At 49.7% G+C, this 24,306-nt stretch overlaps 1 protein-coding gene across 1 annotated transcript in view; it reads right to left on the bottom strand.

Moving 5' to 3' along the window:
* The window catches only part of SND1 (staphylococcal nuclease and tudor domain containing 1), a 497,039-nt gene that overhangs the window by 16,432 nt on the left and 456,301 nt on the right, over window positions 1–24,306 (bottom strand). Inside the window, exon 17 of the mRNA XM_007526286.3 lies at window positions 650–838. Coding sequence (XP_007526348.1) covers window positions 650–838 — 189 coding nt within the window. The remainder of the gene's footprint in view (window positions 1–649; window positions 839–24,306) is intronic.

Here is a 24,306-nt window from a genome sequence, read left to right as displayed (position 1 = left end):
GAGTGCACTGTAAGTCAGAGGGCGACAGGCTAAGCCCCCCCCCACCCCACCTGGCTCCCACCACCAAACCACTGGGTTCCTTAATCACCAATTTTTTTCCAAAGCCGCTTTCTGATCCACCCCCCTTGTCTCTTCTCTGCAATGTCTGCAGAGACGGAATGGGCTGTAAATCTGCCATCCTAACAGTTTTACGCCTCTCCTGGGGCGGGCTTCCAAAACGGGCTTCCCTGCAGGGCAATAGGAAGGAGACACTGATGGGATTGTGACACCCAGGCTGGCCACAGGGGCAGGGGTGAGGCTGGGGGGGGGGGGTGAATTCTCTTGTGGCTCCAAGGTTATCACCTTCCAGACAGTTGTTTCAGGCCCCCAGAGTGGGTCTGGCCCCTCCATCAAGTTCACAGCAGGTGCATGGTTGGAGATGCTTAAGCTGGCAGCCTTTCCCATTCTTGGGGGGCTCTGGTATGGGGATTGGGGTCAGCATGGACCCAGGCCACTAGTCTGAGGGCAGTGGAACCCTCCTCTATGTTTTAAGGTGGGGGCAGTAAGGAAGCAGGAACTTCCAGCTTGCCCTGTGCGCGCTCTCTCTCTCTCTCTCTCTCACACACACATACACACACACACACACACACACACACACACACACACCTACCTTCTCTTTCTTCTGCTTGGCAGCCTCCTCAGCCGACACCAGGGATTTGTAGTAGGAGCTGCGCTCAGCAGTGAAATGGACCTTGGAGAGTGCGTGCTCCACCAGCAAGACGGACAGGTTGGCGCCTTCGATGTGCAGCCAGCCGATGAAGTTGCCAGCCTTGTCCATGCTCTCCACCTCCACCTCCACCTGCAGGGAGACAGACAGGGAGTGTCAGCCTTCAGGGGGCATCCCTGGGGTCGAAGGGGGAATGTGCTCACTCTAGGAGGCAACAGGCTTCAGAAGTGGGGAGAGGGGGCGGGAAGGCTGCTTCTGGTGGAAGAGGAGCTGGCTGCAGGGGTTGAGGGTGGCTGGACCTCTCCTTTTGCTTCAGTTCTGGAAGGTGAATCCTGGATCTTGAGCCAATCATACCCCAGAAGTATCCTTGGTAAGTAACAGCACCCACAAAAGTAATGGAGGGTCAGGAGTGGGGTGAGAAGCAGACATGGCTCTGGGTTCCTCCCACACCCCCTCCAGTATACACCCCCGGCTTCCCCAAGGAAGACAGGGAGCAAAGCATTCTACTCTAACATCTCTACAGAGCAATCTTCCTGGAAGAGCAGAATGAACTAGTACTGAACCAAGGTAGCAGAAGAGCCTGCAAGAAAGCCAGGGGGCCAAGGGTTGAAAGACAAGACAGTTGAAGAGCACTGACCCCAGGAAGATCATCCTCAGAAGGAGTAGCTGGAAACAAAGGTGCTACCAATACAAGCCCAGACCTTGGAGGCATTACAAGGCTGAACCCCAGAACCCTCAGGGGTCTCTAAGGCCGGCAGGCTGCTTCCTCTGAAGGCTGCTCCCCACGATCCAGGCCCCCAGACTGGGCACTGACTCTTCTGAGCCACCATGGCCTTCATGGCTGTCTGTCTGGTCCAACCTCATGAAGCCAACGACCCGGAATAAATTCTTTCTTTGAGTCTCTCCTACCTCTTTCTTTCTCAGTGAATGGAACCTCTAACAGCCTTTGCTATGAAGTGTGGGAAACTTACATTAATTTAAATGGCTCCAAGCTCGATTAAGCAAGCAAAGGGATGTCAAAAATTCTGGAAATTCTCTGAAGTCTGAGCTTTGGTGGAGGGGAGGGGAGGGCTGGGGGGAAGAGGGGACTAGGACAGAAGGTTAGAGGGTGAGGGTCTGGAGAACCCTGCCCACCCATCTGTCGGGGCTCTCACTCCACAGGGAGGTGGCAGGGGGACAAGACTTTGTGGGAAGACACAGAGGTGGCAGGTTCCTGTCGCCTTCCCATTTGTGAACATGGTCTCCCCCCACCTGAGGCCCACACTTCACCTGTCCGGTGGAAATGCAAGTTCAACAGTGCCTGAAATCACGGCGGGTTACAGAAGCCATCGGATGTGTGTGTGTGTAGAGTCTCTGCAGAGGTAAGGCAACTTGATATTGTAGGTGGGGAAACTGAGGCACAGAGAAGGGATGCATACCTAAGTCAGGGGAGAAAGACCCTCCCTTGCCATCTTTTGTCTCTTTTTCAAATTCACAGCCTTGAACCGCCTCTTCACAGTCCCAAGGAGGCCACTGCCAGTTCCCTCTACTGCCTAGGAATATGGGGGCCTTGCATCTCACTGTTAGGTCAGGGTGGAAATGTGGGGGTGGGGGAACTCTGCTGGCTGTGAAACCCCTTCCCACCACCATACCACCACACCACCACACCACCGAGGGGCGGAAAGAAGCAGGAGAACCAGCATCTAGTTAGTGCAGGTGTCAAAGTGTCTGCTTTCTTTGAAACTACCGGAAGCCCTGCATTTGTGGGCAAGCAAAACAGGTGGGCCGAATGGTGCTCGGAAAATAGGTGCCAAGAGCTCCAAGCTGCATTTATGGAGGAGTCAAGAGCTTCCTGAAGAGTCTTTTTGTATCTTCTAAATGCTCAGGCCTCTGAGCACAAGGGTATGCCTCCAGTGAGAGGACCAAGAATGAAGGCAGAGGTAGCGGTAGGAGAAGAGCAGGGATGGACAGAGGCCTGGGGGTGCCATCATGGATGGAGAGCTGGACTCTCAACCGTGAGGTCCTGAGTTCGATCGCTGGCATTAGTGTGCTGGAGTGATGCTCTGGTTCTCACTCTCCCCTACTAGTAAGTGAATCTTGAAAAGCATGTACACACACACACACACACACACACACACACACACACACGCACGACAGGGATGGGCAGAACAATACACGGGAAGGCTGTCTCTTATTTTTCACATCTTGTCAAACTTGACCAAGAAGCACTGGGTCCCAGAGAAAGAAAGCAGGAAAGTTGCTGTTTGCCTGGTGTCTGGGGAATTGTGAGTTTGTGGGGTGCTGATGCTAAGTCCCATCAGGAAACCTGTGGGCTCTGGTACGAGGGGCTCCAGAGACAAGGCTGGAAGAGTCCCTGAACAGACAGCACTGAGATGAGCCCCCTACACCCCACTCCTAGAACTCATCTTCCGCCAAGGTTACGAGCCAAGCATCCTTCCCCTAAAACTGAGAATGATGGCAGCCCAGGCCTGGGCAGCGCATGGTGGGCCTGGAAGGCTCTGCCAAGGACTCAGTGGCCACACTCATCACTCCTCCTGGCACCAAGCTGCAGGGAACCCCATGCTCGTGGATGGGAGAGCGCTGACATCTCCCTTGCCCATCTCTCCCTGTCTGAAATCAATATGCTAACTTGCACTTGACAAGTCCGTGGCTGAGGCAGCCGCTGAGGAAAGCTATTGCCAGAGCTGTGGTGGAATCCATGTCGGGCTGCAGAAGGAATAAAGCTGTCGCCTCTGGGTCCTTATCTCCCCTTTCATGACACCAGGCCCACCGCACTCATTTCTCCACCATACAAAGGTGCTAGGGGAAGGTGGGCTCAGTAGAGGGGAAAGGCCAGGCTCCTGTTCTGGTATCTCTGAACACACCCCAGCTTGGGCTGGCACCAGAGAGGGAAAAGAAGGGCACGCCAAGGCTGGTATATGTGAGCGTTCTTCACGGCGTTTCTCTATTACATTGAACCTCAATAGTGTGTAGTCTAGACTGTGTGGGTTCAAGTCTGCACAAGTTCTGGTTCTCTGTTCAATGTAGGGCTCATATCTCTGGTATTCTCCCTTATTAGGGGCCAGGCGTTGGCACACCTGGCTAAGAGTACACATTATAGTGTGCAAGGACCCAGGTTCAAGCCTCTGGTCCCCACCTGCAGGGGGAAAGCTTCACAAGCAGTGAAGCAGGTCTGCAGATGTCTCTTTGTCTCTTTCCCTCTCTATCTCCCTTCCCCTTTCAATTTCTGTCTCTAGCTAATAAATAAATATGTAATTTAAAATAAAATAAAATAAAATAAAAAGAGATATACTGGGGCTGGGTGGTGGCACAGCTGGTTGAGTGCACATGTCACCATGTATAAGGACCTGGTTCAAGCCACTGGTCTCCACCTGGAGATGGGGGTAAGCTTCATGGTGAAGCTGGGCTACAGGTGTCTCTCTTCTTCTCTAACTTCTTTACCCCTATAATAAATAAATAACAACTATGTTGTTGTACAGTGTGCAGTGTAGCAAAGCAGACAATTCTGGAAAAGGAGGGACAGAGTTGGAAGAGTGCCCTGGTGCATTGTGGTAGGAAAGGAACTCGGTTGTGCGTGTGTATGTGTGTGTGTGTGTGTGTGTGTGTGTGTGTGTGTGTGGTGTTTTGCAGACACCTATTGGGGGAGATGAGAGGCTGCATCTATGTGTCAGCAATTGAAGTGTAAACCATTACCCCCAGCCTCCAACACACACACCCATGCCTGGGTTTGAGCTCTGGCACTACATGGGAGATGCCATGGCACCAGCGGAAACTCCAGTGCTGTGGTGCCTCTGCCTCTATTTGAAACAGTGCTGTGGGTGTCTCTCATTCTCCCTCCCCTTCCTTTCTCAATTGCTTTATATCTCTGTCAGAAAGAAAAAAAGAAAGAAAGAAAGAAAGAAAGAAAGAAAGAAAGAGAAAGAAAAAACACTAGCAGTGGTAGATTTGGTGTGTAGGCACCAAGCCCCAGGAGTAAGCCTGGTGGCAGCAAAAATAACTTTTAAAAATTCCCCTTGGATAGGGCCCACTTTCCCGTATGCCTCTCCCAATCCAAACCAAATAATATTGCATCCGCCGATCACAACCTAACCAACGCAACGATTGCCACCTCAACATGCTGCACCTCAGACTGTGTTCAGAGACTTCACGTGTGGAATGACAACCCTTCAGCTTCATTACTCGGGTGAGACCTTTCCTTTTATAGTACACTCTAATTTCATCTCAGGTGGTTCACTTTCTAACAAAGTCCCATAACCTAGATATACACCAGTTTCTGTGAGAGAGAGCTTATGTTCACACGTATCCATAAACTACTGCAAAATATATACCTGAAAGCAGAAGTACACTAGAGTTTGCAGTGAGTACCTCCCTAACACTTCCTCTCCACTATTCCAAGCCTGGGATCCGTGTTTGCTCAACAATTTGTTTGGCTTCGTATGTTAACTCTCTTTTCAATCACCAGGTTCCAGATGCCACCAGGATGCTGGCCAGGCTTCCCTGGACTGAAGACCCCACTAATGTGTCCTGAAGCTCAGCTTCCCCAGAGACACACCTTACTAGGGAAAGATAGAGGCAGACTGGGAGTATGGACCGACCAGTCAACGCCCATGTTCAGCGGGAAAGCAATTACAGAAGCCAGACCTTCTACCTTCTGCAACCCTCAACGACCCTGGGTCCATGCTCCCAGAGGGCTAGAGAATGGGAAAGCTATCATGGGAGGGGGTGGGTTATGGAGATTGGGTGGTGGGAATTGTGTGGAGTTGTACCCCTCCTACCTTATGTTTTTGTTCATTAATCCTTTCTTAAATAATTAAAAAAAAAAATTAAAAAAAAAATTCTAATGTGAAGTGTGAATTTGTGGGCAAGTCCTATGGCTTCTCTGAACTTGCTATCTTGAATGTGATACAGAGAGTTCTGCGCATTACAGTCCAACTATTTCCTCTTCCTCTCAACAAAGGCTGCTCACCAGCCACCAGGATGGTGATCCCAAACTCCCAGATTTCCATGCAAACTGGGCTGGCACGGCAAGCTGGGGTTGCTAGGAAAAGCTAACATGTGACTGTTCCCCAAACCAGCCCAACAAACAGATGCCTTTCTGCTCAGTGAAAGGGGGGTCCCCCGCCAGTGTGCCAAAGGGGGAGTTCGGCCCAGGTAGCCATCCCCCATGGGAGAGCAGCTAGTGACGGTGGACTGGGCCAGTATGTGGGCTGGGCAGCCAGCAAGCCCTGCAGCCTCACAGCGGGACACGTCCTCCTGCTCCCAAGCACATTAACGTGCCACTAATGAAATTGTTCTGGCTTATTTACCAAATTAATACAAACGGCACAGGCTGTTAATCTGCATGTCTCCTAATTACAGAGGAAGAGCTCCTGTGCCCAGGCAGCACACGCACCTCAGTGCCCACCCAGCCAGGCTGTGGTCATACCATACAGTCCTGGGGAGCAGGGGACAAAGGTAGGGTGTGGAACGGAGAGGGACAAACAGCCCCTTGCTCTCCATGGCTGGGAGCAAGTGGGGGCAGCACAGTGGCAGGGACTGAGAACACCATTCATTTTCCACTTTTCTCCAAGAGGGGTGAGCTACCCACCTGTCCTCCCCCATCCTCCAACCACATCTATGGCCCCTTCTTGCCCTGGATCCTGTCCAGCTGCTGATCCCAGGAGCCACTTCTGCTCAAGCAGGCTGTGGGGCTTAGTCATTCTTTTACTCCAATCAGGGAGGCAATTATCTGCTTGTAGAGGGAAGCACTGGGTTAGGGGGTACTGGGGTTCAGGAAGGAGAGAAGCAAACTCCAGGCAGGGGCTGATGTCTTATAAGTATCACTATCTCCCAGCATGCCCTCCATCAGGAAGCTCAGGGCAGCCAAGGTGAACTGACCAGCAATGGAGGGGGATTTTGCACCCCAGGTATGTACACCCACTTTCCCCCTCCATGTGCTACAAGAAGAGGGAGTTGTGAGCATGCCCGCTCCTCTGCACTGGCCTCCCTGCACTGCTCACAGCAGCACAGGAGCTGATGGATGCCTGGAAAACAGCCTCAGGAGGCTCTCCCCAAGGGCAGGAAGCCGCCTGGGGCAGGGCAGGCAAAGCCAGTAGAGAGCAGAGGCACTGGGCACCCTTGCAGCCCCAGGGCATCTGGGAAAGAAGACTGTGTGTGTGTGTGTGTGTGTGTGTGTGTGTGTGTCCACATGCGCAAGCACTCTCTCACTTTCAGAACGCACAGTAGGAGCAGTGAGCGCTACTCTAGGGAGATGATACTAGACGCCTCCATGACTGCCAGACGCTTCCATCCTCCTCTATCCTTTCCACACTGTTTGGCCACATGCCTGCTTTCCATACCTCCTAAAGCCACCAGCAACAAGCAGAGGAAGCCTGTAGCTGGGACTGAGAGAGGAAGGAAGGAGTGTAGAAGTGGGGGTGAGGTGGGGGGAGGGAAGGAGGATGGGAGAAGGCCTAGGGCTGGAATTGGGATCCAGACACCAGCTCTGCTGTGCCCAGGTGGGCACCACCCCCCACCCTGGGGCTGTTTCTTCAAGTGTATGAGAGGCAAATAGGTCCTTAAGGTTCTCTGTGCTCTGGGACCTTCCCTCCTTCCCTTCCTACCTACCTACCTGCCTTCCTTCCCTCCCTTTTTTTTCCATCAGGATTGCTGCTGGGGCTTGGTACTTGGTACTTGCATGACTCCACTAATCCTAGTGGTCCTCCCCTCCCTTTCCTTCCTGACAGAGATAGAAGGAGAGGTAGGGGGTGGGGGTGGGGAGAGCTCAAATCTGGGTCATGCACATGGCAAAACAGAGCACCATCTAAGTGAGCTATTTCAACATTTCTCTTTCTTTCTGAGAAATGAGGAAGGAGAGACACCACAGCACTGCCGCATGATGCCTTCCCCCACTGCAGGTGCTCCCTGTGGTGACTGGGCCGCAAACCTGGCTAGTCGCATGTAGTCAAGTGCGCTCAACCAGGTGACCTGCTTCTCAGTATCCAGTCCTTCATTTTGTCACCAAGACTCTGAACTAGCATGGGGGGGGGGGGGGAAGGGGGAAAGAGGGAGAGAGAGAGAGAGAGAGAGAGAGCTGTGCCCCAGGCTTCTTGCCAGCCTACTCATTCCACCCTGAGCTCTCTGCTGGGCCTTGGGGAGCACTCCAGATTGAGCGGAGCACAGCCAAGACTCCTCCCACCAGCTGCAGAAGCACAGAGGCTGGAATGTGTCACCAAAGCCAGAGCTGCGAACGTGAAGAGACACCTGACCTTCACAGATAGTAACAGCTTCCTGCAGCCGCCCTCCCTCCACTCCTGTCCACACACGTGCACACACCCCAGTGCCTCTCAGAAACAGTGAACATTAGCACCGTGCCATTAATAATAGAAGGCTCTGAAAGCGGGCTGGCAAGGCCTGAGAGGCCTCTGTGGCAGCCGTGGGGGGGGGGCGGTGGCAGGCAGCATGCAGACACCCCCCCTACTCCTAGGCTAGTGCCTCCAGACCTCAGATGTTTGGCCTCGGCTCACGGAACCCACCAATGACTGCTCTCTGGAAACCTTCCTCCTGACACCCACACAGTGGCCTGAGCCAAAGCCCTAGAAATGCCTGGAAATGGGATCCAGTGTGGCCCAGTGGCAAGAGAGGGGGACCAAGAAGGTCCTGGAGAGCTAGGGGAGGCCTCGGGGGATGAAGTGGCTTGGCTGGAAGCTTGGGACTCCCCCACCCCCAAGCCTTTTCCCTCCCTAGGGGGTGAGGGACAGACAGAAGGACGGGGTGGGGGTGGCGGGCTTCCTGGTCCTGCCTGAGGCACAGAGGCCACAGCCAAGAGAGAGCAGCAGCAGAGTCTGCCGGGAACTGCAAACCTGCTGACGCCGAGCCTTTGCTAGCGGTAACACAGTTTACAAACTGACGCAATCTGTTCCTTTGGTACAGACAATAAGGAACGCAGACTGCCGTCTCAGGAAAATCTGGGCCTGGAGGCTAGGGGCAGCATTAACTTCCTTCCCCTCTCTCCTTGAGGTTCATGATGAATCAGAGGGTCCTACTCTCTCCTCTGAGATGCTGCCTGGGGCATCCCTTGCTGCAGGTTTCCTGGGCAGGCAGGCTGTGGGATTTCTTTTGAAAGTAGGGCACACACACACCTGAATGGTCCTGTTCCTCCTCTGGCATCCTGGCTGAAGGGGAGAAGAGAATCAGAGGATTCCAGAGAACAGTCTTTCTCTTGGCGGAGGTGGGCTTTGAGTTCCAGAACCACTTTGCTATTCAGATAGCGAGATACATAGTGCCTGAACTCCCTCTGATGTCATGCAGCCACTCTTGTGGTGCTGGGGCTTGTACCCAGGTCACATGCATGAAGTGCATCACATGCATGAAGTGCATCTACCAAATTAAGAGTTAGGAGTGGTGGCACAACCAGTTGAGTACACACGTTACCATGAGCCTCTCTTTCTCCTTCTCTTCCCTCTCAATTTTTCTTTGACTTGTCAAATAAAAAGAAGGGGGGGTGATGTCCATTAAGAGTGGTGGATTCATGCTGAAGGCAGCAACAGAAGGCAGCACATGTCCCTGGTGGCAGCATGTGTGAGATCAGTGGCACTACTTTGTCAGACCAGCAAATCTCTGACCTGCTGTGGGGGAAGCCCAGTGTTGTCTGACTGAGTCAAGTTCAAATGACTGTTACTCTCTTGAAGGCACTTTTGTTTCCATAAAGAACTCTAGGGTCCAGGATGGAGCTCAGTGACAGAACACCATGTAGGGTCTGAGGCCGTTGGTTTAGTCCCGAACCCCAAACAAAATCAACCAACCAACCAACCAACCAACCAACCAACCAACCAACCAACCAACCAACCAGCCAACCAGTAAGGGGTCCCTAGGCCTGTTCTGACAACAGGTGAGCTGTGCTTGCCTGATACCAAAGCTCTGGCTTCTTTATCTGAACTGCCGCAGGCCTGTACAGGGAGCCACCCTTGGCCTTTATAGAGGCTCCTGGTTCAATCCCCAGTGCCACATGAACTGGAGTGGTATTCTGGTTCTCTCTCTGTAGGAAACTCCCTAACTCATGTGAATAAATACAAGAGCTCTTTTTAAAATAACAATGATAATTTTAAAAAGTATTTGTGGGGAGTCGGGCTGTAGCGCAGCGGGTTAAGCACAGGTAGCGCAAAGCACAAGGACCGGCATAAGGATCCCGGTTCGAACCCCGGCTCCCCACCTGCAGGGGAGTCGCTTCACAGGCGGTGAAGCAGGTCTGCAGGTGTCTATCTTTCTCTCCTCTTCTCTGTCTTCCCCTCCTCTCTCCATTTCTCTCTGTCCTATCCAACAACGACAACAACAATAATAACTACAACAATAAAACAACAAGGGCAACAAAAGGGAATAAATAAATAAAATAAATATAAAAATAAATAATCTCTCTCTCCACACACACACACACACACACACACACACACACACACACACACACACACACACACACACACACGTGTTAACATTCATAACTTCTTTTCCTTCTATCTTAAAGAAATGAACCTGGGTTCTAGATTGCTGAGTCTCAATGATGCAAGATGAACCCACTATTCCTGGTGGCCATTTTTCCTTTATTATTATTTTTTTCTTTTTATTTGATAGGACAGAGAAATCAGAGTGGAGGGATAGATAAGAGAGACACCCACAGCACTGCTTCACCACTCATGAAGCTTCCTCCCTGCAGGTAGGGGCCAGGGATTTGAACCTGGGTCCTGTGCATATGGTAGTATGTGCACTCTACCTAGTGTGCCAGCACCCAGTCAGAAGAGCTTGCCTTGCCTTTGTACCCAATCTCACCATTTCTCTTGCCCCACAAAAAGATTTTGCATTTGCCTAAGTTCTTCTTGTCTCTCCATCCAACTGCGGACACTTCAATCTAACTGTTACTTCCAAAATTGCTCAAGACCTCTTAATTGCCATTTGAATGATTTCTTCTCAGAATTCACCATTTCTGCCCTGTTGGATGACCTGGTGAAGCTCAATACCTCATCCATCCCTTTCAAGTTGGAAACTCTCATTTCAGGCTTCTGCTTGTCCAGCTTGACTGCTTCTTCCCTGCTTGCTCTCTATTCCACTTGTGAATTCTTCTCGGACCACATGCCCCGTGCATTATAGCTGTTCCCCAGAGGGCTATTTTGGGCTGTTGACAGTCCCCATATTTCACTGCTCTCTGAGTTACATGACACCACAATTTCTATTTCTAGTTCTACTCTCTTCGGAATTCAACTCCTCCAGATAAATTCATAAGTAACAAGTCCAGTCCTGAGTCTACAATCTTCACCCTGCAGCCTGTTCTCTCACCTGCATTTCTTGCCCCAAAGAGCAGCAAGAAAAGCACAGTGAACATCCCGGACCCTTTGTATGGTCAGAATCCACCCCCAGGTCACACTGACTCTACTTCAAATCCTCTTTCATACCCGCGTCCCTTACATTCCCCCCAATTTCTGGCTCTAGCTTTGGTAGTGGCACCGTCATTGGGGTTCTGGTTACCAACCCTGCTTCTTCTTAACTTCACTCCAGTGCTGCACTTCGGCACAGTAGCTAGACAGAGACACTAGGGTCAGAATGCTTGAGTTAGAATCTTGCTGAACTGTATTTGCTGGCAGTGTGATCTCTCTGGGTCTAGGTTTTCCCCAAGTGTCAAGTAAGTAGCACAATAAAGGTACCCACTTTAAAGGGCTTTACTGAAGAATAAGTGAATGGGGGAGGAGGGGTTAGGAATAACACCTGGTTAAACACACATATATTACCATACATAAGAACCCAGGTTCGAGCCCCTACTCCCCACCTGCAGGGTGAAGCCTCACTAGCAGTGAAATAGGTCTGCAAGTGTCTCTCTTTCTTTCTCCCTACCCTCTCTCGATTTCACTTTATCTTATCCAATTTAAAAAAAAAAAAAAAAGGAAGAACGGCAACCAGGAGCAGTGGATTCATTATTGCCAGCACTGAGACCCAGCAACAGCCCTGGTGGCAGAAAAAGGAAAGAAAGAGTAAGTGAATGGATTAAATGGTTGCAGCCCTTGGGGGTGGTGCTGTCTGGTACAGATGCTGGAGCAATGAATTAGCAGGCATAGCTTTCTGAGTTCCATTTCTAGCATTACATCTACAAAGTGATGCTCTGGTTGTCTTTCCAGTATGACTAAATAAACAATTGTTAAAAATATTTATTTATTCTCTTGTTGCCCTGGGGTTTTTTTTTAATTGTTGTAGTTATTATTATTGTCGTCATTGTTGGATAAGACAGAGAGAAATGGAGAGAGGAGGGGAAGACAGAGAGGAGGAGAGAAAGATAGACACCCACAGACCTGCTTCACCGCCATGAAGCGACTCCCTACGGGTGGGATCCGGGGGCTTGAACCGGGATCCTTACGCTGGTCCTTGCGCTTCGCGCCACCTGCGTTTAACCTGCTGTGTTACCGCCCGACCCCCAATTTTTTTTTTAAGTTAAACAGTTGGAGGTAGCTCACCCACAGAGTACAAGCTTTGCCATGCCTGAGGTTACAAGTTCGAGCACTTACCACCCTCCATGAACTGAGGAGAGGCGCCAAGGAGTCTCCCCCATCTCCTTCTCTCTAGCTGAAATTGAACCTCCAACCTGTTTCTCCTTCTCTTTCTCTAGCTAAGATTAAAAGAGGAAAGGGGAAAAAAAAACACACCTCTACTGGGAATAGTGGAATAACATGCATGAGGTCTCGGCAGGCAAAAGAAATTAAAAAAAAAAAGAAGCAGCAGCTAAACATTTAAGAAGAGTCTGGCCTATTAGTAAGTGCTCAGTAAATGCTATTAAAAAAATTCAAATCTGGTCACATTTACTTTGTTGACCTTCTTTCCTAGTTGCCTGCTAAAGTTTAAATCCCTCACACAGGAGAGGAGTATAAGCTCCTTAGAACTGGGTCCTGCCACCAGGCATCAGCCTCGTTATTTTGTGCTTATGGTGCCAGACCACTTCCAGCTCCACACACATGACACACCGCTCCAAAGTGTTACACGTGCCAGTCCCTTTGGCTACAAAGTTCCTTCCCATCATTTCACCCACCAACTCCCACCCAACCTGTCCATTAAGAGTCTGCACAGACGGCGTGTCATGTGAGCCATTCTATTTTCTCAGGTAGTGTCTTTTGCTGTGGCACTCTGTGTATGTCACTGTTAATTACGGCAGTCGAGTGGGCATTTGTAAATGGTGACTTACTCAGGGCACAAGGGAGGTAGCCAGCAAATAGAAGACGAAGGTAAAAGACGCAGCTCTGCCAGATCACCAGCAGTGAGTTTGGAGAACAAAAGCTCCCTGGAGACAAACCTTTCTTTGGGGAAATCCAACAAACTATTTTGAGATGTCCTTTGGTGAGAGAGGGCTGTCCCCGGCTGCCCCAGCTGGAGCAGGCCCACTCACAGGAGCCCTGAGGGGCAGAAACTGGCTTGGGTCAGCGCAGTCAGCCCGATGACTCAGGCACCCAGACGTGGTGAGCAGAAGGGGCTGCTTCGCACTTGGCTTTGCCGTCACTGAATATAAGTGGAGCGAGGATAGATTCCTCTATTTATCCAGGCATGAGCGCAGGCAGCAGCTGTGTCTGCCTCCCTCTGGTCTCCTACACATTCACCACCTCCTGGCCACCAGCCCTCAACAAGGAGTGGGTGAAGAGCAAAAGCAGAGAGGGGACAGCAAGAGGAAGAGCTATGTGGACAGGACACCAGGCCACTGTCCAGAGCTCATGTCTCCAAGGACTGGTGTGTTAGGCAGGTACGGCTGCTCTAGGGAAAGGTTGAGCTATAGGAAGACCTCAGGTCTTTCCAGGAGAAGCTTCTAGAACATGACAATCTTTGAGGGGAGGTGATCTCAGAGGACTTTGTGGGATCCTTGGGGCTTAGACTGGCTCAGTTGCTAAGAGTTCTCAGAGCAGGGTGGTGGCCACAGGGGCCTTTCAGATGCTGTCAGGATGGGGCAGGGACCTTCTCATTTGGAGGAAAGGGACACGGAGTTTCTCTGGCTTCCCTATCACTTGGCCTCTTAGGGGACACAGATACTGATCCCTCTTTGCAGACACACACACCCTCTCTCTCTCTCTCTCTCTCTCTCTCTCTCTCTCACACACACACACACACACACACACACACACACACACACACACACGGTAGTGAGGCAAACCTAAACAGATAAAATACATCTCCACTTGCAACCCCAGATCAGGGAATTTGCTGGTTTCATTTCAGTGACTTTGAGAAAGTGTCAACCACTTCAGCACCAGGACCTGGGATGACCATCTGTCCTGACTAAAGGAGAGCAGCTGCATGAAGTCAGAGCTGAAGGAGGGAGGGGGATGAAGGAGCATGCCACCAGACCAGGCCACCAGACCAGGCCTCCTGCCCTCTCCTCAGATCAGCTCGGAAGTTACCACCTCCTCTGTCTCCCCATTCTCACCTATATCCTCCCTCGCATCCATCCTCCCTTGATGTGTCAATCAGGAAGCTTGGCTGGGTTTGCTTTCCCCACCAAGCTATGCTCAGCTCTCCAGGGACTCCATGCAGGGCATCCTTTTCAGTTACAGGAGGATGAGGACAGGGCTGTAGGTTAACAGCTTCCTGTGAATCTCCAGGCCTGGACAGGTCACTGAGAAAGTCCAAGCCCCACCCTCTCCAAGACCCACCAAGTTGCTATTCTCTTAGGCCCAATAGGGAGGGGATGAGGGATTTTTCTTATGCCTGATGTGTGTCACCAAGCTCTGTTTCAGACATTTCTGGATTTTCATATGCGAGAGAGATAGACAGACAGACACAGAGGAAGACACACCAGAACATTGCTTGGTCCTGGCATATGTCAGTGCCAGGAGTTGAACCTGGGATCTTTAGGGTCTCAGACATGCATATCTGGTGTGCTACTTCCCCTAGCCCTCTGTTTCAAACATATTACAATATAGTGCAGACAGGAAATGATGCTTGGAAATGCTGCAGAGTGCCTGCACCTAGAGTCCTGGAGTTTGAGCCATGGCCGTAAGTGAGGGCTGTTGTGTGTTCACCCTTCTATCTACTAGAAAGGCTGGAATCTCAGTCACTATGACCCTGGGAGGCTGATCTCTCTGGTCTCTCCAAAATGCAAACAGAAAGCTCTGGGTGACAACCACCTACTGTGAGCATGTGCTCCTGAGACTGCGCTAACTGCAAGATGTGTGAGGCCAGAGAACATGTGAATGACCTCTTCCCAGCCACTCCTCTATGGGCTGAGACTGAGCTTCCTCACTGCTGATTTTTTTTTTCCTTCTAATGACAATTAAAATGTGAACTTGCTCACTCTGTCAATCTGGAGTCCTCTCAGGCCATGAACGCTCCCAGACTCCCAAGGCCAGGCTAGAATCTACACAAAAGATGCTGGGTTATACTTTTCAGTCCTGTCTCAGTGGTCTAGGGCCACAGGGGGTGGGGAGGAATGCATTGGATCGACCTTCTCGTGGTGCATCCCGTGAGTACCCATTCATTGGGGAAACTGATGATCCTTCCTAGCCGACTGAATCCACATGGATCCCAGTCACTTTCAAAGCCAGCAACAAGCAGCTCCTGACAGCTTTCAACCTGACCTGCTGACTGGCTATGGAAGAAGGGCAAACGCTAGAAGAAGAAGGGGGTGGGGAAGGGTGCATGGACACCTGGATCCCACTGCTTCTCTGCACTGGGCTCACATACTGCCTTGCCCTCCTCTGCATCTCTCTGCTGCTCACAGCACCATTTCCTGACTCTCCGGCTGTGTGATCAGCTTCTGGAAATTCTCAAGGCCATGCGAATGTGACCAGAGGTGAAAGAATGAGGGAGAAAAATGAGCGGAAGGAAAGGACAACAGGTAGGGATGGGTCAGCAGCTCAGCTAGTGATGCAAGTCTGTCCACTGTCTTGATAGAAGCCAGGGTATCCATAAATCACAATTATCTCTCTTGTTCCAAAAGCCCCCAGTAGAATTTAACTTAATGAGGTCCCAAGAGCTAGAGGGTAACACCTTAAGTCTATGATTGGCCCAGGTTGATTGTGCCTTATTCAAGTCAGGATGTAGCTACTATGTGCTTCCTTAAGTGAGGCCAGGGTGACCTCAACTGCCCTGCTCCATCATCTCCCAATGTGGGTAAAATAAGCAGAATTCCATGGATACCTGCTTCTGGGTCCACGTGGCTCCCTCCCCCTCTACCCTCTCAGCAGGCAGGCACAAAAATGCAGACAGGAAATGAACATGCTCAGTGTCTCTGCTAAGATTTCCCAGAAGTCACAATTAAGCTTTTAAAGATAATCCCTTTGACTTTGGAGGAAGCACAGTAAACCTGACCCCTGTATTATGCCCCTCTGCCTGTTCAAGGCCCTCTGGATGGCAGCCTCCATTCGGGCTTTTAGCGAGTGTAGCTCTTCCACCCCAGGCTTCCCGCCACCACCCTGCAACTCAGTGTAAATATCATTTAGGCAGGTTGATTTCTTCTAGTGCTGTTTGGAGATGCTCTCAATTGCCTGCTGCTCCTGAGCTGCTGCCTGGAGCCAAGAGGCAGGAAAACAGAGTGTGAGGGTCAGGGGCTGTGCTGGGAGGGAGGGGAGGGCCGGTCTGTCTTCTGGTGTGAGCAAGGACTCATGGGGATACTCTGCACAGGACAGAAAGGAGAGGGAAGGCTGCTAGGTACATCTCTGAATCTTGCAGCTTCTTAAAGAGAAGTCTGAGATGGTGATTACATCTCACCGTTATTTTCTCTGATCCTCTTGGGGACCTGCTTGTTCCCTGAACTGCCCAGTTTGCCTCTGGCAGCCCTGTCCTGTCCCCAAGGCCACTATAGTTATAAAGCCAAGACAAGTGGCAGTCCTTGCAATGCCCTGGAGGCAGAGGGAACAGAGTCCACTCAGAGATGTCAGTTCACAAACCACTCAAGGAATGCTCAGGAATCCCCACCACCACCAAAAAAAATGTTTCTAACCATGAGGTAGAAAAGTCCCACCCTAGCAAGCCTTGTCTTCCAAGAAGGCTTTCTGATTTCTTTTCCTTTTCCTTCTCTTAACAAAGGACACCATCTCAGTGTTCAAATTCTGTACTGAGTCAGCCTGCTCTTCTTGTTCACCCATTATTTTTCTGCTACACCCTCAGAATGAGGCTGCTGTCCTATTTCTTTTGAACCCACACCCTGTCTCCACAATTGCACATGAACAATAAGATCTTCAGCCAGTAAGATCTCCATGGAGGTGGATCCTGGACTCCTGGAAGCAAGTGGTTGTAGGGGTTCTTCACATCTCTGAGAAGCACCCTGCCCAAAGCTATCTATGTCCAGTTGCTATCCTGTGTCTCCCTAACAAGGGCAGCTCTGATGGCCTGGCAGGCATTGGTACAGGCAGGTTCAAGTTAGAACAGAGCATAAAGCAACAGGGGAGATGGTTCTGGATCATCCTTGCATCTCTGGAAAGACAGAGCTGGCTGGAGAAGGACCAGGGATGCCTACTTAAGCAGATGAAGGAGATGTGAATATCTAAAAATGATTAGGAGTCTTTAAAATGGGAAGACAAATGCTGAAGGGGGTGAAATGTATAAAAAAATAATTAAGGAACTGTAAAGTAACCTAGGACTTATCATAATCAGCCAACCAAGAAAATTATTTGGCATCCACTAAGTAGAGAGGCATTGTGTTAAACACTGCAGTAGATCCAAATGAGGGGGAAAGGAAGAAACCTGAAAAACTGCTCTCAGAAAGCTTAAGACTGACTAGAGGAGACATGGTAAAGGCAGGTCATGCCAACTAGTGACAAAATGCCACATGGCACACGTGCTTGCTACTCAGTGGGAGAACAGACAGTGAGAATGGGTGGGGCTCAAGAGAACCAGCTCTGAGACGAGAAAGTCAGAAGTGTTGGGGGGTTGGGAGGAGACACACAGTAAGTTGAGGGTACACATACAGCAGCATGTGCAAGGACCAGAGTCCAAGTCTCTGGCCCCCACCTGCAGAGGGGAAGTGTCACAAGCATTGAAGCTGCAGGTCTCTCTCTGCCTTGCTATTCTCCCCAGCCCTTGTCAATTTGTCTCTATCAAATAATAATAAAAAAAAGATTTACATAGATTTAAAAAAATGAAGGAACATTCAGAGAGGGGACTGGGCATAAGGATAAGTGGTCAGGGCCCAGGAGGTGACTCAATCGTGGGGCCTCCACCTTGCACATCCGAGGCCCTGAGTTTGATCTCTGGTACCAGGCAACAGTACCAAAGACAACAGAAGTGAAACTCCACAGAGGGAGGAGAAAGCAAGGTTGTGCTTGCTCTGTCTTTCATAAAAAATGAATAAATGAACTGTTGAGGTGGCTTGGTGGTATTCTCACATGTGTGAGAATCTTGTCTTCAAGCTCCAGAACAGATTTAAAAAAATAAAAAATAGGGGGGTTGGCAGGTGGCTTACTCAGTTAAGCATATACCTTACCATGTGTTAGGACTTGGGTTCAAGCTCTGGGCTAGCACATGAGAGCATCTGCAGGAGGGAAGCTTCATGAGTGGTGGAGCAGTGCCGCAGTGTCTCCCCATCTCTCTCTCATCCTCTATCTAGAGGAAAGGGTAAATGCATTCTGAGAAACAGAAGGCCTTGGGCTACACTGCAGAAATAATGCCTCACAAGTAGAGGAGCAGGAACTGGGGTATAATTAAAGGACAGAAAGGAGGCTGAGGTCAGGGGAGAGACAAGCAGCTGAGAATCAACATTCAAGAGAGATGATCTTGAGGAATTAAATGACCTGACATGTCACACTCGCTCCCCTGATCCAGACCTGGGAAAAACGAGTTAAGGTATGGATTCTCTACATTCAGAAGAAAGCAGGAAGGAAAGGAACTTTAAAAAGACCTGCTTTTGGGAGTCGGGCAGTAGCGCAGTGGGTTAAGCACACGTGGCGCAAAGCACAAGGACCGGGCTCAAGGATCCTGGTTCAAGCCTCCGGCTCCCCACCTGCAGGGGAGTTGCTTTACAGGCTGTGAAACAGGTCTGCAGGTGTCTATCTTTCTCTCCCCCCTCTGTCTTCCCCTCCTCTCTCCATTTCTCTCTGTCCTATCTAACAACAACATAAATAACAACAACAATAATAACTACAACAACAATAAAAAACAAGGGCAACAAAAGGGAAAATAAATAAATAAATAAATAAATATAAAAAAAAATGAAAAAGTCTTAAAAAAAAAAAGACCCGCTTTTGTTGTTGTTGTTTTGTTTTGTTTATTAACTAGGTTTGGGGAATTTTCACTCCTGCCCTGCATAGAAGACAGGCAAAATGCTTTGTGTTGCATTCCTTCATCCACCTGCCTCTCCCCACAGCTTTCCTCCTGATTATGGGGACCTCAGTCATTACTGGGACTGCACAGAGAAGACCAGTGAGAAGCCTGGAGGCAACCTACTTGGGTTCAGGGTTGGTCTCTGGCATTCAGTCATCTTGGGTGAGTTATTTTAAGTCATTGCTTTAATTTCTGCAACTGTACCAGGGGAGTAATATAGTTGACTATTTCTCGCATAAGGAAAAATGTGAGGTGCATGAGTTAATACACACAAAGCTTTCAGAACAACGTCTGGTCACAATAAGCGCTTCGTAAATGTTGGCTTTTCTTACTGGGTTAAGCACATACAGTGAAAGCAGAAGTGTGCTTTGAGTGTACCCAGCTCACAAGCTGATAAACTAGTTTCTAAGGGGAAAGAGGTAGGCCTTTGGACAATACACAGCCCAGCTTCCTTAGTTCCAGTCTGGGCAGAAGGCAAGTCCTATGTGACTTCTAGATATACTTGGAATTTCAGAGAGAGAGAGGGAGGGAGAGAGAGAGAGAGAGGAAAAAAGAAAAAGGGGGGAGAAGGGTCAGTTGGAGATGCTGAACTCTGGCCTAGCACTGGCCATCACACCACTTAGTGAAAGGGCTAGAGTTTTCAATACCTAGAGGAAAACGAGAGTTCCTTCGTTCCTTTCTATTTATTTTATTGGGTAGAGACAGAAATTGGGAGGTAAGTAGGAGACATAGGGGGCAAAAGAGACACCTGCAGTACTGCTTCAATGCTACAAAGCTTTTCCACTTGCAGGTGGGTACTGGGGGCTTGAATCCAGGTCCTTGTGACGCTCGGAAAAGAAAATGAGAGAATGTTAAGACAAAGAAAGAGTTAACTAACCAAATTGTTAGGAATAAGAGAAGCCCTAGATAACAGGTGACCTTTGCAAAGGTGTGTCGTTCCCCCTACCTGCCCTCCATGGTATATCTTACCCTGACAGGTCTTAAAACTTCTAAGTTCTGAGGCTAAACCCTTTCCCAGACACAGCTATGCAGGGAAAAGATAACAGCAACTAAGGCAACCAGACCTTGAGCAATGGGTCCAAGTCCCACCCCCTTAACCTTGTAGCCTCTACTTCTGTGGGGATGCTTTCTGCTCTCAGTCCCCTATATAGGCTGTACCTTCCCTTTGTTTAGGGTCTAGAATTTTTTTTAACTTTTTAATATATTTTATTTATTTTCTCTTTTGTTGCCCTTGTTGTTTGTTATTGTTGTTGATGTCGTTGTTGGATAGGACAGAGAGAAACGGAGAGAGGAGGGGAAGACAGAGAGGGGGAGAGAAAGACAGACACCTGCAGACCTGCTTCGCCACCTGTGAAGCAACTCCCCTGCAGCTGGGGAGCCGGGGGCTAGAACCAGGACCCTTATGCTGGTCCTTGCGCTTTGCACCACATGCGCTTTACCTGAGTCTAGAAATTCTTAAGAGAGCAAACTCTTTCTGTGGCCCATTAGTAAAATTCTTCCTTGTTGACTCCATCTGATTCTTGAACCTGCAACATTTGCACACTATAACGGTGCACTCAGTTGGGTGTGCCACCACCTGACCCCAAACGTTTCTTAGTCTCATTTCCTTATGCTAACTATGTGGCTTCTCTGACCTAGGCAGACTAAATGACATGTTCCCTGGATCTTTTAATTTTCCTTCCTCCCCTCTTAGTAACAGGCATAGGTGTCAGGAGCTAGAAGACTGTCTCTTCTGTCATTGCTCATGCCACTGAGTCTTAGCCAAGATCTGGAGTGGGACTTCTGGAAAAGAAGGTATTTGCTATCACTAGGAAGGAAGACATGAACTGGGGGAGTTTCACAGGCATCTCAGATCTTGAGGATGGACTCTGCATAGCTGAGCAGTGCCGGGCTAGCATGGGGGTGCCTCTTCTCTTCTTGGGCGCGTACTCTCTGGGTTGGAGAGATCAAGATCAGAGCCAGCCTGGGCTGCTACTCACTCAGCAACACGAGAGAGATGACTCAGGAACAGAGCTGGTGGTGGCAAGGCGATTCAATCCTTTATTCATCAGAGAGCCAAGGCTTTTAAGAGTCAGACCCGGAAGTGGCAAGTCGGAAATGGAAATGGCTTGACATGGTTTAGAAAGGGGGTGAAGAAAGGCAAAAGGGGACTGGGAAAGGTAGGAACTTCCTTAGCAACTGTTGCGAGGGTTTTAACTGGTAGGATTAATAATACCCTGCAGGCAGGGAGGGTCTTGAGAGTAGAAAGAAGATAGATAAAAGGAATGGAATGGGTGGGGATTATGTAGATAATAAGGAAGCAGGTCATAGTATCAGGAATGCAGGGTGCTTTGTGAGGCAGGGAGTCTGATAAGATGAGGCAAGCCTTGGGGGGGGGGGGGGTTTGTCCCTCCTTGCTTGACCTCTCAGTAGAGAGAGAGAGAGACTGACAGGATGGATGTCCCCTCAAGTTAAGCCCTGCCAAGCTCAACCACATCCTCACAAAGGAGAATAAAGGGGTTGGATGCCCATGGTAGTGGGAGGCACTGCCTCCCTATGGGCTTTTTTCATGAGAAAGGCACAGGTTTAATCTTGTTTAAGCAACTGCTGTGTGGGTCTATAGCAACAACTGTATGTAATGCCTCACTATAGCTAAGATCTCTCTGGAATGTATGTCCTTCCTCTAATCCAGGCTAATGACTCATTCTTAACAGCTCAACCCAATTTGTAATCACCCAAACTTGGAAGTAACCCAGACTCCCGACAACAGTGAATAACTAAAAAAAATTGTGGCATATAGATACAATGGAATACTATGCACCTGTAAAAAAATGACAAAGTCATCTCCTTTGTCATAGATTGAACAGAGCTTGCCATAGATTGAACTGGTACTGTGTTGAGAGAGGTAAACCAGAAAGGTAAGTCAAATACTGGATGATCTCACTTGTAGGTGGGACTAAGAAGCAAGGGCATTAAGGGAGAATGTAATGTGAAACTTGGACTGGGTGTGGTGTATTGCACCAAAGCAAAGGACTCTGGGTAAGGCGAGAAAGAGATGGGATGGAGAGACTCTGGGGTCCTGGTGTATGATGGGGGGAGGGGACCCAGGTTAGAGTGAATGTCTTGCAGGCACCTAGACACTGATCATAGGGAGTTGAGGGGTTGTTACTTCTGTGTCAATAACTGTAGTATAAGCTTTTAACTTCCTAATAAAGTACATGTACAAAAATTGTCAAAAGAAACTGTAAAAGTAATGAGTACTAATAATAAAAATAACAGTAATAATAACTCAGCCCAAGCAGGACCTCCCTCCAGCAGGTCTTTTCTGGACCTCTCAGCTGTGGTCTGAGAGGAGGCTTTGTGTCCCAGAGCACAGCTCACTCTCCACTTCGGTTGCTAATGAGAACCTTCTCGAGCATGCCAATTCCTTGATGGTGGAACACATAGCTTAACTTGACTTTCTGGTCCCAACTCTTAGCATGTCATCTGACTTCCAGTGCAAGGTCAATACATGTTTGTTAAATGAATTGAATGAACAGAAAATCCAGATGTCAATCACCAGCACTTATCTATTGATTTGTCTTTGCTTTGAACAACGTGGGATACAAAGAACATAAAGGGAAGACAATCTCAGAGAAACAAGGCCCTTTATTCTTTCATCATGGAGCTAAACATAGTTCCTGGCATATACTTCTTGGGTCAAAGGCCTGCTTTGAGGAGCGGCCACATTGTAGCTATGCTGGGCAGGGGATGGATCATAAATACTCTCTGTAAGAAGGATCTGCAGTTTCCATTTCCAACTCTGAAGGAAAGATCACTGGCTCTTTAATACAGGGATGAGGAGCCGGGAATTAACATTTGGGCACCCGCTGTGTGCCACACGCTGAATTAGGTTCACAGGCATGCACGCTGCCTTAGCTAATCCTTACAACCATTTCATGAAGTGGCTATTTTTAGTCTTCCCTTTACTGGAGGAGGAAGTGGAGGGAGGCTCAGAGAGGTTAGAGAACGCACCCAAGACTGTTTGGCAAGTAGGGGAGTCAGATTCTGAACTCAGCCTTGCTTCACTGCAGAGATGGGCTCCAACCCCTCACCAGTGGGCAGAAGGATTCTGCTGATATCTGAGAGATTCCCTCTCCAAGATGTCTAGGACTTTTCTGAACCTCAGATCCAGAGACTAAGAAGTCTTCCAAGGTGGGAGCAGCGGGTGAAGGCGTGTGAGAAAAGTCAGGAAGTGGATCTGAGGGTAAGCCCTCTTTCTCCCTGCTGGTCCTGACCACTCTGTTCTTGGGCCAAGAGTGATTTGCCAGTGGGAAAGGAAAATCATTAAGACGGCTGTGATTCCCCTCCCTGCAGATTTGCCAGTTTCTCCAACGATCCCATGCTGAACACTCCTGTTAGCAGTGTTCTGGGTTCATTACCCTCGGGGACTCGGTGCATCTATTCTCTGGTGGTTGCTCAGCAGGAGCCTAGCCCTGGGTTCATCACCCGTTCCTGATGGCCTGGGTGAGCCACAGGCTGCAGCCCTCTCCCTTGGGCTTGCCTGAGCTCGTGCCCTGGCTGGGAGAGCAGGAGGATCCACTGCCTGTGTCTCAATCCATCCTGTTGTTCTGGACTCTCAGAGGAATGTTCTAGAGACTCCCAGGGGTGGACGTTTAGCCTCAAAAGCCACAGATCCCCACAGAGAGGACACCAGCCACACACAGTGCAATGACAAGAACAAGGGAAACCGTGGCCCTCCAGCACTGTACAGAAGGTGGAGATGAAGGATGAGTCGCTGAGTTCACCTGCCCTTTTAGGCCTTGGGCTCAAACAAGATCCTTTCAGCTTCCCCAACAGAAAGTCACATTTATAATTGAAAAGCCCAGAGAATTTATTGCTGTGGAGATGGGGGAAGTTTAAAGCTCATAACTATCCTGCGAGGCCCAACAGATCAGGCACAGCTACCCTGTTAGAATAACCACACTGCAGATGTCACTCTTGTTAAAGAGAACAGCTGAGGGAGGCTCTCCCTGCGCCATGGAGGGGCTGCGTGTATGCCCTGCTGCTTCACCTCTCTGAGTACATCCATCAGCCCATTTGGTCTCCCCTAGTTGAAACCGGCCTCAGAATTACAAGCTGCTGAGCGGTAGCAGAAGTTTTAAATTAAGCATTCATGGGCGTAGGTGAGCTTGGGAAATGATGTCGGGTCCAGAGGCAGGCAGGCAAGATTTAGTGCCTCGGGTGGGGGTGGAAAAGCCGAGGCCCATCAACAAGTCCAGTTTGAGCCTTGGAGGGTGAGAGGAGATAAGGGGGAAGGGGGGCAGGGGGCTAGACAGGAGGAATTTAAAAGCTCTCTGGTCAAAGGGCCAGACACACCGCATGACAAA

Source organism: Erinaceus europaeus, chromosome 8 (genome assembly GCF_950295315.1).
Source record: "Erinaceus europaeus chromosome 8, mEriEur2.1, whole genome shotgun sequence".
NCBI classification, from domain to species: domain Eukaryota; kingdom Metazoa; phylum Chordata; class Mammalia; order Eulipotyphla; family Erinaceidae; genus Erinaceus; species Erinaceus europaeus.
Note: the sequence above shows the minus strand (reverse complement) of the source record. Positions and strands in the feature narration are given on the sequence as shown.